This window comes from Oryctolagus cuniculus, chromosome 1, assembly GCF_051225735.1.
Source record: "Oryctolagus cuniculus isolate XC-2025 breed Fujian yellow rabbit chromosome 1, ASM5122573v1, whole genome shotgun sequence".
In the NCBI taxonomy this organism is placed as follows: domain Eukaryota; kingdom Metazoa; phylum Chordata; class Mammalia; order Lagomorpha; family Leporidae; genus Oryctolagus; species Oryctolagus cuniculus.
In genome coordinates, this window is record NC_142867.1 from 100,187,848 (window position 1) to 100,208,037 (window position 20,190).

At 37.8% G+C, this 20,190-nt stretch overlaps 1 protein-coding gene across 23 annotated transcripts in view; it reads left to right on the plus strand.

Moving 5' to 3' along the window:
* The window catches only part of ATM (ATM serine/threonine kinase), a 154,433-nt gene that overhangs the window by 63,292 nt on the left and 70,951 nt on the right, over positions 1 to 20,190 (plus strand). For 21 of the 23 annotated variants that reach the window (XR_016234450.1, XR_016234452.1, XM_089333535.1 and 18 more), the window contains 8 exons: positions 1,951 to 2,197; positions 6,775 to 6,890; positions 7,930 to 8,056; positions 9,162 to 9,361; positions 14,129 to 14,303; positions 15,043 to 15,207; positions 16,319 to 16,451; positions 19,047 to 19,142. Coding sequence is in view for 21 of the 23 variants with exons in the window: in XM_089333535.1 (XP_089189661.1) it covers positions 1,951 to 2,197; positions 6,775 to 6,890; positions 7,930 to 8,056; positions 9,162 to 9,361; positions 14,129 to 14,303; positions 15,043 to 15,207; positions 16,319 to 16,451; positions 19,047 to 19,142 (1,259 nt within the window). In the remaining 2 variants the exon portion in view is untranslated. Of the gene's footprint in view, positions 1 to 1,950; positions 2,198 to 6,237; positions 6,454 to 6,774; positions 6,891 to 7,929; positions 8,057 to 8,400; positions 8,682 to 9,161; positions 9,362 to 14,128; positions 14,304 to 15,042; positions 15,208 to 16,318; positions 16,452 to 19,046; positions 19,143 to 20,190 lie in introns of those variants that run through there. The other 2 variants (XM_089333573.1, XM_089333576.1) reach the window with 2 other exon arrangements.

Genomic DNA, 20,190 nt, shown 5'->3' on the forward strand with positions numbered 1-20,190 from the left:
AGAAGAGGCAAAGAGAGAGAGAGAGAGAGAGGTCTTCCATCTGGTAGTTCACTCCCCAATTGGCCTCAATGGCCGGAGCTGCATCGATCCAAAGCCAGGAGCCAGGAGCTTCTTTTGGATCTCCCACATGGGTGCAGGGGCCCAAGGACTTGGACCATCTTGTACTGCTTTCCCAGGCCATAGCAGAAAGCTGGATTGGAAGTGGAGCAGCCGGGACTAGAACTGGTACCCATATGGGATGCCAGTACTTCAGGCCAGGGTGTTAACCCACAGCACCACAGTGCCGGCCCCTGGCTTTAAGATTTAATCTTAACTGTGTCAATAACCAGCCATGGGATTTGGGCAATACATGTAATCACTCACAGCATCTTGTACTTTTACTCTATAAAGTGAGGGAGTTATATGAGATCTTTAGTGTTCCTTTTAGCTTTAATATTTGATAATTTCCTCTTTGAAAAAAATCAAAGATAAACTACTAGTGGCTGAGTATTTGTCTTTTTGTGTGTGTGTGTTACTGGACTATAAGGATATTTAGTCATTTCTGTTAGATTTAGAAGTTTAAAGGAAAAGTATTCATTTTACTAACTATGTAGAGGAATTTTTTTTTTTAAATGAGAGGTTTGAAACAACTAAACACTAATGTTTAGGGACCAGCATCGTGGAATTGCAGGTTAAGCTGCTGCCAGTGAAGCCAACATCTTATATGAGCTCTGTTTTGAGTTCTGGCTGCTCTGCTTCTCATCCAGCTCAGATGCCCTCTGTAACTCCTGGCTAGGACCAGACCTGGGAGCCAGGAACTCAATCCAGGTCTTCCAATTCGTGGTAGAGAAACAAATGCTTGAGCTATCACCTGCTGCCTCCCAGGGTGTGAATTAGCCAGAAACTAGAATTGGGAGCAGGTCCAGGTCTGGAACTCAAGCTCTCTGATACGAGATGTAGGCATCCCAGCTAACAGCTTAACCATCAGGCCAAATTTCCAACCCCTCTCACCACACTTTTTTTCTTTTTTTAAAAGATTTATTTATTTATTTGACAGATTTACAGGGGGGGAGGGTTCTCCATTTGTTGGTTCATTCCCAAAATGGCTGAAATGGCCAAAGCTGGGCTAATCTGGAGCCAGGAGCTTTTTCCGGGTCTCTCATGAAGGTACAGGGACCCAAGGACTTGGGCCATCTTCCACTGCTTTCCCAGGCTGTAGCAGAGAGCTGGATCAGAAGTGTAGCAGTTGGGTCTCCAACGGGCACCCATATGGGATTTCAGCACTGCAGGTGGCGGCTTTTCACACTACACCACAGGGCCGACCCCTCACCACACATTTTGATCACAGAATTAAGATGGTATAGTGAGGCTGACACTGTGGCGCAGTGGCTTAACGCTCCAGCCTGCAGTGCCAACATCCCAAATGGGTGCCGGTTCAAGTCCCAGGTGCTCCACATCCGATCCAGCTCTCTGCTATGTCCTGGGAAAGCAGTAGAAGATGGCCCAAGTCCTTGGGTCCCTGAACCCACATGGAGACCTGGAGGAAGCTCCTGGCTCCTGGCTTCGGATCAGCTCAGCTCTGGCTGTTATGGTCATTTGGGGAATGAACCAGAAGAATGAAGAACTCTGTCTCTCTCTCTCCCTTTCTGACTCTCACTCTCTCATTTTCTCTCTCTCTCTCTCTCTCTCTTTCTCTCTGTCTCACCCTACCTTTCTCTGTAACTCTGTCTTTCAAATAAATAAATCTTTAATAAAAAAAAAAAAGATGGTATAGTATAAACTATGTGTTACATTACTATTTCCAATTTAATTTTATTTCTCCATAAACATAAAATAAGAATATTTACTAATCTTGATATAGTGATGCTCCAGTGTTGGCTATATGAAAACATTTTATTAATCTAAGAACTGTATTTTAAAATTTTACATTGAAAAACTTTACTTGCCAAATTTTAAAATTTTCATTTTTAGATCTTGTTATAAAATATTGATTCCACATCTGGTGATTAGAAGTCATTTCGATGAGGTGAAAGCCATTGCTAATCAGATTCAAGAAGATTGGAAAAGTCTTCTAGTAGACTGCTTTCCAAAGATTCTTGTAAATATTCTTCCTTATTTTGCCTACGAGGATGCAAAAGACAGTGGGATGGCACAGCAAAGAGAGATTGCTTCCACAGTTTATGATATGCTTAAAAGTGAGAACTTATTAGGAAAACAGGTAAGGATGAATGTTACTTACTTTTTATCCCCTAATTGGTTTGATTTGTAAACTTTAAATTTTAAGCCTATTTAGTAATCATTTTTGAAATTACATTTAGTTTGTGGTAGTTAATAACGTAGCAATCCATGATTTTTTTGTTGTTGAGTGGTGTTCTCTACCTTTGATTGGCACTTATGTCAGTGGAAATATTTTCTCAAAAATACTCAAAAAGAAACAGTAAAAAATTTTTTTGAAATAATTTTATCTCTGCCTTTTCATATTTATTTTAATTACTAATAATACATGACTGCAAACTGGATGTTAAGTTCAAGTAACACTGAATAGTGTATATAGAAAACCTTCTTCACTCCCTCTTCAAAAGTTTTCTGCTTTTCCAGGAAAAGCACCATACCAAATTTCCAGGCCTTGCATGCTTTTTTTTTTCTAATGACACTTTATACCTTCTAACATAAGATTTATTTTGAAAGGCAGAGAAACAGATCTTCCATCTACTGTTTCAATCCCCAAATATCACAACAGCCAGGACTTGGGCATTTCCATCGAGTCCCACATGGGTGTCAAGAGCCCAAGTACTTGTATCATTTTATGCTTTCTCAGGCATCATTTGCAGGGAGCCAGATTGTAAACAGAGCAGCCAGGACTTGAATTGGTATGCTGATAGGGGATGCTGACATTGCAGGTGATGCCTTAATCCATTGTACCACAATGCTGGCCGCATAATCCACTTTTAAATTCTATTCATTTTTAATATTATTCTTCTCTTCTATAATATAAGTACTATGAAGGTAGGACTTATGTCGTTTAGTGGTAGGGAGATCCAGGGGCTGATGTATTCCACCCACCTATTATATATTGGGTGTTCATTAAGTATTTAAGTTTTTTTATTTGTTTGTTGGAGAGAAAGTCAGATCTTCCATTTACTGGTTCACTCCCTAAATACCCCCTAGTAGGTAGGACTGCTAGGCTGAAGCCTAGAACCTAGAACTTATTCCAGGTTTCTCACGTGGGTGGCAAGGACCCAACTATATCATCCGCTGCCCACCAGGGTGCTGTACATTAACAAGAAGCTGGAATTGGGAGTGGAGCCAGGACTTTAACCCAGGTAACTCTGATACAGAATGTGGGCATCTCAAGCAACATCACTAAAGATTTGTTAAAAGAAGGAGTCTAATAAAGAAGGAACTCACAAAGCTAGCTTTGTTTTATGGTCAAATTATTTGAAGCAACTTGGGTTAAAATACATATATTTGGGCTATTGCTCTGTACTACAGATCTGGCCTATTACAGAATCCTCTCATTTTATGTGCAGAAGAATTCATTTGTGGCACAGTGGATTAAGCTGCTCCCTGGAATACCTGTATCCCATATTAGAATGCCAGTTCAAATCCTGGCTACTTTGCTGTTAACCCAGCTTCCTATTAAAGTGCACAGGAAGGCACCAATTGATGGCTTAAGTACTTGGGCCCCTATCACCCATGTGGGAGACCAAGACAATATTCTTGGGTCCTGATTTTGGCCTGGGCTGGCCTCATCCCCAGCTGTTGGAGTCATCTGTGGAATGAACCAACAGACAGAAGGCTTGTGTGTCTGTGTCTGTGTCTGTGTCTGTGTCTGTGTCTGTGTGTGTGGCCTGTCTTTCAAATAAACCTTTTAAAAAATGCATATGTAAAATATCCTAAGTAAAAAAACCTTTTTTTACTCCAAATTTATTTCTTTTTGAATATGAGTAAAAGACAACTAACCAAGAGTCAGAATGGGTTTAGGAGGGAAAACTGATCACATTTGATCCTGATTGAAACACTGGTCTCAAGGCAAAACCTAAATAATTATTTCTTAGCTTACTGGTTAAAGACAGAAGTTCTTGCTCATTTTCACTTAGCGTTAAGTTGTAGATATAACTTTTTCTACATGTGCTTTTTTTTTTTTTTTTTTTTTTTTTTTGACAGGCAGAGTGGACACTGAGAGAGAGACAGAGAGAAAGGTCTTCCTTTTGCCGTTGGGTCACCCTCCAATGGCCTCTGCGGCCGGCGCACCGCACTGATCCGAAGGCAGAAGCCAGGTGCTCCTCCTGGTCTCCCATGGGGTGCAGGGCCCAAGCACCTGGGCCATCCTCCACTGCACTCCCTGGCCACAGCAGAGAGCTGGCCTGGAAGAGGGGCAACCGGGACAGAATCCGGCGCCCCGACCGGGACTAGAACCCGGTGTGCCGGCGCCGCAAGGTGGAGGATTAGCCTAGTGAGCCGCAGCGCTGGCCCTACATGTGCTTTCTGTGATTTAGACTCATAGGATTCCTTTTGTGTGTCTATGAAAGTTAGTATAAATATTAATAGTTTTGGAATCATCTAAAATTTTTGAGTTGTTGAATGCCTAAAATATTTACAAATCATAAGATTTTTGGCTGTACCTAAAATCTGAGCAATTTTTATATGCTGTTGGTAGACCTTACAGATCTAGCTTATTAGAGAATCCTATAAAACTATTGAAGTCAGCTATTTTATGCACAGAAGAACTCAATAACTGTTCCTCTACAGGCCACCATTGTGGCATAGCAGGTTAAGCCTCTGCCAGTGATGCTGCCATCCAACACTGACGCCAGTTTGAGACCCGGCTGCTCCATTTCTGATCCAGTTCCCTGCCAATGCATCTGAGAAAGCAGCAGAGGATAGCCCAAGTGTTTGGACCCCTGCATCCATGTGGAAGCCTCAGAAGAAGCTCCTGTCTTCAGCCTGGCCCAACTCCTGCTGTTGTTGCCATTTGAAGAGTAAACCAGTAGATGGAAGATCTTTCTATCTTTCTCCGTCTGTCTTTGTCTCTCCTTCTGTCTCTGTAACTCTGGCTTTAAAATAAATAAAAAATAAATCTTAAAATTATTCTTCTGATATTAAACAGATTTCCCTAGTTTTCCCTTACTTATTCCACATAGTATGGAAAAGCTGGATTTTAGAAGAGTTGAAACTTTGGAGATAACATGGACAACTGATATGAAAACTTGAGGGAAAAGTTAGAATGTTTGTTAGGTTTCTTTCTTGTCTTGCTCCAAAATATGTTTTGCTGTTAGAGTGTTTCTGAATCTCTTTGCACATCTAATAAATAGACTTTTACTTTAGAACACTATAATTCATTATTTAGAGAAATAATAACTGTCAACTTCACAGTTCACATTTGACTGACATATAACATAGCAAATTAATTTTTTTAGAGAATGTATGCCCTTTGTGAGGATACAAATTGCCAGTAGTGGGAAGCAGAATGATGAAATTATGCTCCCTGAGGGAAGGTTTTAGTTGACTCTAGATGAAAGGGGATGTAAGTAGCAGTTAGCCTCAGAATTTGGGATCTCACCAGAGTAGAAGTTGGGTAGAAAGTTGGGTAGAAGCCATGCAGTGAGCAAATAGCGGTATTGCCCGTCACTGAGAATTTTTTAAGGTTTGTGTTTTGTTTTGTTTTAATTTCTTGAAAGATTTACTGAGAGAGATGAAGACAGAGAGAGGTCTTCCGTCTTCTAGTTCTCTCCTCAAATGGCCACAGCAGCCAGAACTGAGCTGATCTGAAGCCAAGAGCCAGGAGCTTCATCCCAGTGTGCCATGTGGGTGCAGGGGCCCAAGGACTGGGGCCATCCTCACTGCTTTCCCAGGCGCATTTGCAGGGAGTTGGATTGGAAGTGGAGCAGCTGGGACTCCAACTGGTGCCCATATGGGTTTAAGCCACTGCACCAGCCCTGAGAATTCTTAAATTCTACAAATGATGGAGTTCTCAAATAAATCAAGAGAAAATTGTAAACTGAGAAATGGTTTAGGTCACTAGGGCCTTTGTGGGCAGGGGAATTACTAGGTTGAAGCATTTAGTGCTAGGACCAAAGCTTCAGTTAAAATGTTTCTTTAAAATTAAGACTACCAGGTGCTGTTCTTGTAGAGTGGGTTAATCTGTGTGAGACCCAGAAGATCTTTCTCTCTGCCACCTTCCCCTGTCACTCTGCCTTTCAAAGAAGTAAATCTTTTATTATTATTTTTCAAAATATTTATTTGAATGTCAGTTAGAGAGCTTCCATCTGCTGCTTTACTCCCCAGATGGCCACAACAGCCAGGGATGGGCCAGGCAAAGCCAGGAGCTTCATCCAGCTCATCCACATGAGTAGTAAGGGCCCTAACACTTGTGCCATCTGCTGCTGCTTTTCCCAGGCCTTTAGAGAGCTGGATTGGAAGTGGAGCAGCCAAGACACAAACCTGCACACATAGGAAATGCCAGCCTTGCAGGTGATAGCTTTTTACCCACTATGCCATAACAACCATCCCTCAAATAAATAAATCTTTAAAAATAAATAAAATGTGAGAATTGGATTAAGAGACCATTATATAATATGGTTTCTACTTTCCTCATAGTATGCAGGTTGGCTGCATGTAAGAAAAAGGTGCAGTTAGCTATGTATCTTGCAGATCTTAGTCTTTTGGTTATGTGTTTTCTTTTATAGTCACTAAATAATTCTGTAGATACGGCAACAACATAAGTCTTTTGAGCTGTGTTAAAGGTTACAGATGTAAAAATATTAAATATATTTTAATTTTGTTTCCTTTCAGATTGATCATCTGTTTATTAGCAATTTACCAGAGATTGTGGTAGAGTTATTAATGACATTACATGAACCAGCAAATTCTGATGCCAGCCAAAGCACTGACCTCTCTGAGTTTTCAGGGTATGCACATTTTAATATTAGAGAATAGCTGCAAGTTGAGGAATTCCTAGGAAAGTGATTGATCAATAGCTTCAGTTGTCTATTTCAATTTTTAGAAATGTATTTTGTTTTAAAAGTTTGTTTCTTTAAAAATCACTACCTATGAATTGAATCAATTACCTAACTGCCAATAGAAATAGCTCTTTCTGGATGACTGCTTTGTTAACAAATCCAATGACCTTTGTCTTTTCAATCTTTCTATAGTATTTGAGCATTTTTTTGTTTGTTGTCTCCAAACTTTTTTCCTCCTTGCATGTTAATCTTGTTTTCTCTTTTTATGTATAAATTACCTTTCTAAATTACATTTTCTTTGTCATACTTGTCAGCTGTCAGAATCATACTTCTCAGCTATGCAGTTCAATCTGAATGTCTACTACCCTTGGTTATGCAGGTGTCTTAAAAGAATCCATGGAAAAGCATATTAAAAAATTGTGCATGAATTTTATGCACCAAAATAAACTTACCTTTTAATTCCACTTTAAAGTACCTTTGAATGAGTTTATGAATGTGAATGTTATTTTCCCAACTTGAATTTAAGCTACTTAGAAATACTATGTATTCCTTTTTTTATATGTGCCATGGTGATAGGCATATAAAATAATACCAAACAGGATACTTTGAAATATATAATTTCATTTTATCTAAATAGTGTTTGATTGCTGTGTCTTAAAATGTTGTTCCTGGAGCTTTAATTCACACCTGAACTGAAGTAATACTGTAAGGCTAATTTATGGAGCTGTCATTACTTTATAAAAGATTATTTAAGCAGATCATCTAAGGTTGTTTAAGTCACTTAGATATTTTGATTGATGTCTATGGACTGTAATTTCATTTGTTAATTTGCTAAACGTATAGTTTTTTTAGTAGAAACAGTAATTTTAAAAATTTAGAGGTTATGTAAATTTTCATTTTGGAAGTTCACTGGTCTATCATACCTGTTTTTTTTTTTCCTGGTAGTTTTCTTCTGAAAATGATGACTGCATTTGTTCCAATCTTTTAGGGATTTGGATCCTGCTCCGAATCCACCTCATTTTCCATCACATGTGATTAAAGCAACATTTGCCTATATCAGCAACTGTCATAAAACAAAACTTAAGAGCATTTTAGAAATTCTCTCTAAAAGCCCTGTAAGTATACATTTTTAATATTATAATTAATGAATTTCTTCTTTCTCATCTAGAGTAATTACATTTTAAAGAGAGAAAATAAATGGTAAATTTATCTGAATAATTGAGAAACACTCATTTACAAGTATTTTTAAAAATTAATTAATTAATTTTGCTTATCTGAACGGAAGAGTTGGAGACAGACAGAGATCTCCCATCCCGGGGGTATTTTTTTACTCTCCAAGGGTGTAGAATAGGTAGGAGTGGGCCAGTTGAAGCTGGCAGCTGAAAAATCAATCTGGATCTCCCATATGGGTATCAAAGACCCAATTACTTTTTTTTTTTTTTTTTTTTTTGACAGGCAGAGTGGACAGTGAGAGAGAGAGACAGAGAGAAAGGTCTTCCTTTTGCCGTTGGTTCACCCTCCAATAGCCGCCGCTGCAGCCGGCGCACCGCGCTGATCCGATGGCAGGAGCCAGGATCCAGGTGCTTTTCCTGGTCTCCCATGGGGTGCAGGGCCCAAGCACCTGGGCCATCCTCCACTGCACTCCCTGGCCATAGCAGAGAGCTGGCCTGGAAGAGGGGCAACCGGGACAGAATCCGGCGCCCTAACCGGGACTAGAACCCGGTGTGCCGGCGCCGCAAGGTGAAGACCCAATTACTTGATCCATCATCTACTGCCTCTCAGGGTGCACATTAGCAGGAGTTTGGAATTGCAAACAGAACTAGGACTCAAACCTAAGCAGTGGGATACAGGATGTGGGCATCCCACATGATATCTGTACCAAACACGTGCCCCAGTTTACGAGTTTTTATTTTTGTATTTCACTTGTCTGTATTAACTGAAGTATGTTACTTACGAGTTCTGTGACACTATATTCATGTATTAGTTCAGAGGATGTTTCTGTTTTTTAATAACAATATACTATTTAATTGAAGTTTAGTCTCTGAAAGCTAAGTAAATTTGTAATAGCTTTAAGGTGAAGAAACTAATTTTGTTAATGTGATAGTTTTCATTTGATGTGAAACCCAAATCTACGTTCTATTTGGTGATTTTAAATATATATTTATTATAGCTAAGTATATGATTAGATAAGTTTGTACTAAATTTATGTATATTTTTTAGGATTCCTATCAGAAAATTCTTCTGGCTATATGTGAGCAAGCAGCAGAGACAAATAATGTTTATAGAAGGCACAGAATTCTTAAAATATATCATCTCTTTGTTAGTTTATTACTGAAAGATATAAAAAGTGGCTTGGGAGGAGCATGGGCCTTTGTTCTTCGAGATGTTATTTATACTTTGATTCACTATATTAACAAACGGTAAGTGAGAGATACATTTGGAATAGCTTATAAAGAGTTTGTCTTTTTCTTGAAGATTTATTTTATAGCTTCTAAGAAATAGATGCCGTAGTGTTTTCTGCATTTTGTGTTTTAAGATGTATACTATATCTGCCTATTTGTTTTTGAAAATTGTACATCTGCTTCTCCATTTCTAGACATCTTGAATACTGAGGATTATCAACATTTTAAAATAAATATTCTAGTTACATTCTTAAATAAGTTATTGTAGAATTGTGGCTGTAAGTTCAGTTTTGCATGTCTGATATTTTCCATTGAGTTGAGATTTCTATTTTTTTATTGTAAAATATTTAACATAAAACTTGTAATTTTTACCATTAAATGTCCAATTTAGTGACATGCATTATGTCTACAGTGTTGTGCAACTATCACTATTTACAATTTTTTTTACCTAATTAGAACCTCTCTACTTATTAAGCAATAACTCTGCATTCCATTTCCTTCTAGCCTTTGATAACCTCTAATCTACTTTCTGTCTAGAATTTATGCATTCTATATATTTAATATGATTAGTATAGTGTAATGTTTGTCCTTTTGTGTCTGGCATGTCATGGTATGTGTCAAAAGTTCATTTATTTGAAAGATCTCTGTGAGTGAGATCCCAACGGAAAGAACGGGCCATCAAGGAAGGAGGTACCTTTCTCTGAAGGGAGGAGAGAACTTCCGCTTTGACTATGGCCTTGTCTAAATAAGGTCAGAGTTTGTGAACTCAAGAGGCTTCCATAGCCTTGGCAACTCATGACAAAACCTCAGGTGATTACTGACGCCATAAACAAGAGTGTCAATTGTTAAATCAACAACAGGAGTCACTGTACACTTGCTCCCCATGTAGGATCTCTGTCCTTAATGTGTTGTACTATGTGAATTAACGATATACCTAGTACTCAAACAGTACTTTATACTTTGTTTCTATGTGGGTGCAAACTGTTGAAATCTTTACTTAGTATATACTAAATTGATCCTCCGTATATAAAGATAATTGAAAATGAAAAAAAAAGTTCATTTATTTTTATGGAGGAAAAATTTTTGATTATCTGGTTTCTCCATTCATCAGTGGGTGAACACTTGAGTTGTTTCTACCTTTTGGTTATTTTAAATAGTGATGCCATGCCTATTGGTGTATAGGTATCTCTTTTTTCAGTTCTTTTGTATATATACCCAATAGTGGCATTGAGAGTTCATATGGTAATTTTATATTTAACTGTTTGAGGAACTGCCAAACTTTTCCAGAGTAGCTGAACAATTTTACATTTCACTTAAAATGCTCAAGGCTTTAAATATCTTCACATTGTCACCTAAGCTTAGTTTTTGTTTATCTAGTCATCCTGGTTAATGTGAAACAGTATCTCATCAGTTATGATTGTGTATTTCTCTAGTGGCTGGTAACGTTAAACAGTTTTTCATGTGCTTATTGACCATTTGTGTATCTCTGGACAAATATTCAAGTTCATTATATACTTAAAAAACTTGGTTGTCTTTTGTTGAGCCTGAGGAGTTCCTTATATATTCCAGATATTATAATTGATTTGCAAGTGTTTTCTTCCATTCTGTAAATTGTCTTTTTTGCACTTCCCTGTAATGGCATGTGATGTCTCTAGATTTTTACTTTTGATAAAGTCCAGTTAATATCTTTTTTTTCTTTTGTTGTTCATTCTTTTGTGTCATATGTGAGAATCCATTGTCAAATCCATGGTCATAGTTTTTTTTTTTTTTTTAAGATTTATTTATTTATTTGAAAGTCATAGTTAAGAGAGAGAGAGAAGTCTCCCATCCTCTGGTTCACTCCCCAACTGGATGCAACAGCCGGGGCTGCACCAGTCCGAAGCCAGGAGCTTCTTATGGGTCTTTCCAGGTGGTTGCAGGGGTCCAAGGACTTGGACCATCTTGTACTGCTTTCCCAGGCCACAGCAGAAAGCTGGATCGGAAGTGGAGCAGCCACGACTTGAACTGGTGCCCATATGGAATGCTGGCACTGCAGGCAGCGGCTTTACCCATTGCGCCACATTGGCAGCCCCTGGCCAGAAAGATGTTTTTTTTTTTAACTTTTATTTAATGTGTATAGATTTCCAAAGTACAGCTTATGGATTACATTGGCTCCCCACCTCCATGACTTCCCTCCCACCCGCAACCCTCCCCTTTCCCACTCTCTCTCCCCTTCCATTCATATCATGATTCATTTTCAATTTTCTTTATATACAGAAGATCAGTTTAGTATACATTAAGTAAAGATTTCAACAGTTTGCACCCACATAGAAACACAAAGTGAAAAATACTGTTTGAGTACTCGTTATAGCATTAAGCCATAAAGATTTAACCTTAGGTTTTATTCTAAGGTTTCAGCTCTCATATGAAGATACTTCAAAAAAATCATGGAAAAATGGAATGAGTAAGCTAACTTTATTTAACTTGTAAAATCATTTTGAAGTCCATGGATAGATTTTTCATGACAGTCATTTTCCATGAATTTTTTTGAGGAACTTTGGTATTTAAATCATTGATCCATTTTGAGTTAGTATTTTTTCGTTTCTTTTTTTTTTTTTTTTCCTTTTCTTTATTTATTTGAAAGGGATAAAGAGATAGAGAGATTTTCATTCGCTGGTTCATTCCCTAGTACCTGTAGATTCCAGAGCCAGGCCAGGCCAAAGCCAAGAACTCAGAACTCCATCTGTATCTCCCACATAGGTAGCAGGAACTCAAACTCTTAAGCCATTACTTTGTATCTCCAAATGTGTACATTAGCAGGAAGCTGAAATCAGAAGCAGAGGTGGGACTGAAACGGAGGCACTTAATTAATGAAGGGACACAGGCATTCCATTTAGCATCTTAACTTGTGTACCCAATGCCTGCTGCTTTAGTTAATTGTTTTATATGGAGTGAAGTATAGCAGTCCAGTTTCATTTTTTCATATGTGGCAATGTAGTTGTCCAAACACTACATATTTGTTTGTTTTATATTTATTTATTTGAAAGAGTGGCAGAGGGAGAGACAGATCTTGTATTCACTGGTTCACTCCAAGTGGTTGCAGCTACTGGGCTTGGGCTTGGGTTTGGGCTTGGGTCAGGCTGAAGCTGGGTGCTCCATCCAGGTATCCTACATGGATTGCAAATACTCCAGTATTTGAGCCATCATCTGCTGTTTCCCAGGGAGATGAAATGGAAGCAGAGTAACCAGGACCCAAACTGTACTCTGTTATAGGAGGCAGTTTGGGGTGCATGTGTCCCATAGCTTATCGCAGTGCCTGCCTCCAAGCACCACTTGTTGAATAGAATGTTCTCTCTACACTGGATGGATTTGGCACCCTTTTCAAAAATCAATTTCACACTCAGAAAGGGTTTACTTCTGGACTCTGAGCTATATTTAATTGGTCTATATGTCTATATTCTTATGTCAGTAGCATACTGTTTTTATTTCTGTAGCTTTATAGGAATTTTAGAATTCAGGAAATTCCTCCAAATTTGGCCTTCTTTTTCTTTTCTTTTTTTTTAAATTTATTTGGTAGAGCTCTAGACAGTGAGAGAGAGAGAGAAAGGGAGAAAGGTCTTCCTTCCGTTGGTTTACTCCCCAAATGGCCGCCGCGGCTGGTGCTGCGCTGATCCGAAGCCAGGAGCCAGGTGCTTTTTCCTCGTCTCCCATGCAGGTGCAGGAGCTCAAGCACTTGGGCCATCCTGCACTGCCTTCCCGGGCCACAGCAGAGAGCTGGCCTGGAAGAGGAGCAACCAGGACAGAATCTGGCGCCCATATGGTATGCTGGTGCTGCAGGCAGAGAATTAACCAAGTGAGCCACAGCGCCAGCCCCTTGGCCTTCTTTTTCAAGATTGTTTTAGCTATTTGGGGCCTCCTGCAATTTTATATGAATTTGAAGATCAACTTTCCCATTTCTGCAAATAGTCTCTTGAAATTTTGATGGGGATTGCATCAAATCTGTAGTTAATTTGAGTGGTATTATATCTTAGCAATTTTCTTTAAAGATTTATTTATTTGAAAGGCAGAGTTACAGAGAGGCAGAGAGAGAAAGAGAGAGAAAGAAAGGGAGGTCTTCCATCTGCTGGTTCATTCCCCAGAAGGCTGCAATGGCTGGAGTCGAGCCAGTCCCAAGCCCAGGAGTGGCTTCTTGGTCTCCCAGGACTGGTGCCCATATGGGATTCCAGTGTTTTCCAACACACCACAGCTTCAGCTCCTCTTGGTCAGTCTTAAAAAATTTCAAACACTGCCCACAGGCCTGGGTGAAATCTATTAAGCAAAACAGCCAAGCACTTTGCATCAGTCCTGCAAGTAATTCTCAGACAGGTTAGTTTGCAAATAAGTTCTTCTTTGCTCCCTCAAGAAACACTTCATGAACCAGTGTCCCACATGAGGGTTGTTGTAAGGTGCTTTTTTTTTTGATTACTGCTGAGCCACAATGATAAGTAAAATCACAAAGCTGTCCTATGTTTGCCTTTTTCTTGATGAAGCATTTTCTTGATTGCTCTAAATCTTTAATTGTCTTAGAAGGTTTCAACAGGGTTGGTTCTGATGCTTTTACTTGATTTTTAGTATTTTTGTCAGGGTATGGGAGCTTAGAGGAGCTTATTCTGCATTTTGCTTATGTCTCTTCTCTTTTTGGCTTATAGCATTAGATATAAAAATGACTTTGTATCAGACCATATCAGAATTAGAGATGTTGAGAAATAATGACCTTTGAATAGATTTATGTCCGTTTTCCTATCAACCTGTTTTTTTCCAACATAGGCCTTCTCGTTTCATGGATGTGTCATTACGTAGCTTCTCCCTTTGTTGTGACCTATTAAGTCGGGTTTGCCAGACAGCAGTGACTCACTGTAAGGATGCTTTAGAAAACCATCTTCATGTTATTGTTGGTACACTGATACCCCTTGTGCATGATCAAGTGGAGGTTCAGGAACAGGTAACTTTTCAAATCAATCTCAGTGTATTTGAGTTATATTCATAAAGTACTATTAGAAGGAGCTGAATATTTATTATTTTTTAAAAAAGATTTATTTATTTGAAAGGCAGAGTAGCAGAGGCAGAGAGAGAGAGAGAGAAAGTCTTTTATCTGCTGGTTCACTCCCCATATGGCCACAGTGGCCAGAGCAGGGACGATCTGAAGCCAGGAGCTTCTTCTGGGTCTTCCAGCCAGGTGCATGGGCCCAAGGATTTGAACTGTCCTCTGCTGCCTTCCCATGCCATGAATGTTTTAAATGTTACTTAGTATAATTATTAATTTTGATGGAAAACATTTTTGCAAAATATTTGGATAAGCATTTAATAAATTGTTATTTATAATCACTTAATTGCATAGTACTTGTTAATTTTGATCTAATAACCTGGTAATTTTTTTTTGTTTCTTAGGCTGAAGTATAAAAGTAATGATCTCTAGGGATAGCATTTCATACCATTATAATGATATATGATCAATATCACTCACATAAAAATGTTTAATTAATAATGGACCTCAGTGCTCACTTTATTGTAACTCCTTACATACTTATTGAAACCGAAAGCTATGTGTCTGAGAAGTATTGGTAATCGCAACATTTTATCAGAACTAGGTTAGCTTATCATTTATTATAAGAGATTTTGGTTGTCTTTAAAATACAATTAATTTCCCCCCTTTTAATGTTTCCTTTTTGGATTACATTTAGGTATTGGACTTGTTGAAATACCTAGTAATAGATAACAAGGATAATGAAAACCTTTATATCACGATTAAACTTCTAGACCCTTTTCCTGACCATGTTGTTTTTAAGGATCTACGTATCACTCAGCAAAAAATCAAGTACTGTAGAGGATCTTTTTCACTCTTGGAGGTAATAAAATATTCTATCACCAGTGTTTTCTGTATTAGCATAGACAGTAGTGCTTTTTATAACTCTAGTGCTACAGCAGCAAAAAAACACTTTTTTTAGAAACTTTTTGTGTAATTGTGGTAAAGAAAAGCCTAATATGAAGTCTACCCTGTTTAAAAAAAAATAAATGTTTATGTATCTCCTTGCTGTGTAATAGAAGTGTAAATATCAAAAGGTTTCTGGTAAAGAGCTCAATTTAATTTTTCAATGGCTGTGATATAAAATATTTTTATTTTAATGCTTATAATCATATGGTAAATTAATGTCTAAGCATTACTGAACCTTTGAGGTTCAGTATAATATTTGCTTTCAAGATTATATTTAACTTGTTATTTTTTGTGATTTTTTTTTCCAAAATTTCTTTTTTTTTTAATTTATTTTTACTTACTTGAGAGACAAAATGCGTATGTTCCCTTCTACTTGTTCAGTCCCCAGATGCCCACAGCACTTGGTATTTGGCCAGGCCAAATGTGTGGCAGAAGCCCAAACACTTGAGTCATTACTTGCTGCCTCCTCATGTGTATGTTAGCAGGAAGCTGGAATTAGAAGCACAGTTCAGACTTGAACCCAGGAAGTCTGATATGGACTGCAAACAACCACCAGGCCAAATGTCTGCCCTGATATCTAACTTTTTAAAGAGTATTTCAAGTTTCAGTCTCATTTTAATCTTTTTAAGCTTCAAAATTAATCTCAGATGTATCTTTCCCTAGAAATCTTACTATGGTTTTAAAAATACAGTGTGTATTTGATTATATCAGTCTGAAAATATTTAAGTACATTAAGATGAAAATAAGTTGAAATTTAAGCTTTTCCAATTCTATTTTCAGCAGAATATGCTGTAGTAATCTAGAAATCTGTTTTATCATGAGAGTCTTTTAGAATTTAAAGGATTAAAACTTCTTAGATTTTGATGTGGGAAAATAATTTATTTCTACTTTGTTAGTAATAGTGATATGAATCAGTGTCTGTAAAAGTTATTTATAATTTTTTTTCTTTTATTAAGCTTTATTTCACAGCCTTCACCAATAACTGTAAAAGCAAGTCAAAATTTAAAACTGTTTTTCACTTTTAGGAGATTAATCATTTTCTGTCAGTAAGTATTTATGATGCACTTCCATTGACAAGGCTTGAAGGACTGAAGGATCTTCAGAGACAGCTGGCAAAGCATAAAGATCAGATGATGGATCTTATGAGAGCCTCTCAGGGTACTAACTTGAAATACATGGTTATTTCTTCCTGTTTCATTTTGAAAGAATCTTTTATAAATCTTTGCTCAGATGCTCTATTTTTAGTTTAGATACTCATCATTTAGGTTAGACTCTCATCTAACCATAAAATGTTCCTGCCTGGTTTCCTGAGTTTGAACTATTTTCATTTTATCCATCCTCTGCTAGAATGATTTCTCTAAATTCAAATATGTTCATGTTATTCCTCTGCTTTAAAAACTGTAACAACTCCCTATGCTTAAAAAAAAAATTAAGTCCTTCAAGCCAGGCATACAAGGTAATGTCTATATCATCTGTCTAATGTATGAGTTATGTGTGTAAGTGTATGTATATTCATGTATTTATATTTATTTCTAAATATTTATGAAAGCATTTATTTTGTATTGACTAAATTTGAGTTTATATTATTACAGTATTGCCCTTGGAGCAAACCCTTTCCCTTTTATTTTGATATTTATCTTCCAGTACCACTTAGTTTCATTTTCCTCAATACTTTCAAAAACTAGTTTTGACTAAGTTTAGAATTTCTAGTTTATTTGTTCTCAGATATATAAAATATAAACACCACTGTCTCTCTTTTATTTTGATTTATTTATTTGAAAAGCAGAATAACAGAGAGTAAGAGGGAGAGAGAGCGTGAGAGCTCTCTTTCTTCTGCTGGTTCACTCCCCAAATGCCTGCAACAGCCAGGATTGGACCAGGCCAAAGCCAAGAGCCAGGAATTCCATCTGTGATTCCCATGTAGGTGGCAGGAACCCAAGTATTTGGGCCATCATCTGTTAAATCCCAAGCATATTAGCAGGAAGCTAGAACAGAAGCATGGAGTAGCCAGACTCAGATGGGCAGTCTGGTATTGGATGTGGGCATCCCAAGCAGTGGCTAAATCCATTGAGCTACAGCATCCAACCCAGCAATATCTCTTATTCTTGTATGTTTGAAAATTTTATTGAGCAGAGCTGCCTTTTGCATTACATGGGTTCCTCAACAAGTTTGTGGAAAATGGAATTATTAAAAGATGAGTTTATCTTGGTGAAAAACATTTTTTTTTAAGTCCATGTGACCTTTCTTCATTATGTGCATCTTCCCATGAACTTCTTGAAGACTCCTTGTATGTATAGATTTCAGAAAATAAACAGTTGAAAAATTTTTATTACTATTTTTTTAAAGATTTATTTATTTGAAAGTCAGAGTTACATCTGGGTCTCCCACATGGATGCTGGGCATCAAGGGCTTGGGACATCTGCTATTTTCTCAGCTTTCTTACCAGGGAGCTGGATTGGAAGTCAAGTAGCCAGGACTTGAGTCTATGCCCATTTGGAATGCTGGCCTTGCAGGTGATGGTTTAACCCATTAGGCCACAGTGCCAGCTCCTGTATTTTTGTTTGTTAAAGACAGAAACAGATCTTCCATCTGCTGGTTCACTCCTCAAATGTCTGCAGCAGCTGGGATTGACTAGGCTGAAGCCAAGAGCTCAGAACTCACATGGGTGGCAGGAAACCAACTAGCTGAGCAATTATCTGCTGCTTCCATAGTGCACGTTCATAGGAAGCTGAAATCGAAAGTAGAGACAGGACACAAACTCAGACACTTAGAAATGGGTTACAGGCATCCCAAACATTATCTTAAATACTACACAACACGCCTACCCCGATTATATTTTTTCATTGCATTTTCCACAGTTTTTGAATACCCTCTTATAGCCATTAGCCATATTTGGGTATTTATATTTCAGTAAATTTAAATTTGAGGGTTTTGTTGTTGTTGTACTACCACATGTCAAATTCTCAGTAATGTATGTGGCTATTGACTATCATTGGACATCAGGCATTATAGACATTTCCATCATCGCAAAGTTCTATTTGATCATGCTGGTCTAGTCTCTGAATGTTAGATATTAAAAAACTCATAAGGTCCTTTCTAACTTTAGTGTTGAATGATTCTTGCATTTCCTTTTTTTTTTTTTTTTTTTGACAGGCAGGCAGAGTGGACAGTGAGAGAGAGAGACAGAGAGAAAGGTCTTCCTTTGCCGTTGGTTCACCCTCCAATGGCTGCCGTGGCCAGCGCGCTGCGGCCAGCGCACCGCGCTGATCCGATGGCAGGAGCCAGGTACTTATCCTGGTCTCCCATGAGGTGCAGGGCCCAAGGACTTGGGCCATCCTCCACTGCACTCCCTGGCCACAGCAGAGAGCTGGCCTGGAAGAGGGGCAACCGGGACAGAATCCGGCGCCCTGACCGGGACTAGAACCCGGAACCCGGTGTGCCGGCGCCACAAGACGGAGGATCAGCCTAGTGAGCCGCGGCGCCGGCCCTTGCATTTCTGATTTTGCTGAGTTTCATGATTTCTCTGTCCGGTTTATTGATGACATTTTTCTCTGCCCAGTGTTGGAAACATCTCCATATTGTTACGTTTCATAAGGAAATTGAGATCCATTCAGAGTATTTTTCGGACTACTAATAACCTAAAACCTCTTTTAAATTTCATAAAAATGTTATAGTCATCTAAGTTATTGTGTTTGTGTACTATAATCCAAAAATTCTCTATGATAATCTTAATTTTTTCAAAATTACTACTAGATAACCCAAAAGATGGTATTATGGTGAAGCTGGTTATCACCTTGTTGCATTTGTCCAAGACGGCAGTAAACCACACTGGTGAAAGAGAAGTTTTAGGTAAACTATTTGTCTTAATGAATGTGAATTTTCTGTGTTTGTGTAGTCGTCTTTATATCTTCTAAGTAAGTAAAAGTTTGCCATTTGGGATGTTGGGGAAATATGAGATGCTAACATTTCTTTCTAATTGAAACAACTGTAATTAGCTCCCTTTCATGTTTTCTTTCTTTAACTATTTCTATAAAATGAATAGTTAGTGACTTTTACATGTACGTAAGTAGCAACTTGAGAATATTTTGTATATATTTAGAAAGGTCAGAAATATATTTTTGGTGAATTAAGATACAAATAAATTGGCTTTTGATATATGTAAGTAAATTTAAGTGAAACTTGATGTCTTTTCAATGCAATATTTAAAATGAAGACCTGGAGGGTTAAATTAAACTCACATATTAAAGCATTTAAGTAGTTTTGTCATTGAGATGAAACCTAATGTAAGATAAATAGACAACATCATGTCTAATATAGGCATTAGGATTTGGTAATTGCAGGATGGAAAAATCACAAAATCAACTTGAAGCTGTTGTGATAGCATTGTTTCAAATAAGAAAAATGGCAATGGCAGTTATAACTTATGCCTTACAGATTCTGGTTTTTTTTTCCAACAGAGTCCTCCTTTACTTCACAGTAGGAGCCTACTATCTTGTTACTTCTTTTTTGTAGATTTTTTGGAGATGTATATATAAAAAAGTATATAGCTGTAAAGTATATGGCAAGAAGAATGTGCACAGGCAAAACATAACTGTGCATCTACTACCCACACCAGTTAATGGAAACCCACCTGCTTCTAGGGATAAACCTGATTTGCTGTAGGAGGCTGAAGTGACTTTTCTGTGTAGTATAAAATCATAGTTGTCGATGCAGCTAACTTCATACCCAGTGTTGAAAGACTGAAAGCCTGCCTCATAAGATCAGGAGTAAGACAAGGTGGCTCACTTTCGTCACTGCTATGACGAAATTAAATAAGAAAAAGAAATTAAAAGCATCCAAATTGGAAAGGGAGTAAAACTGTCTCTGCTCATAGATGACATGGTTCTCTGTAGAAAAT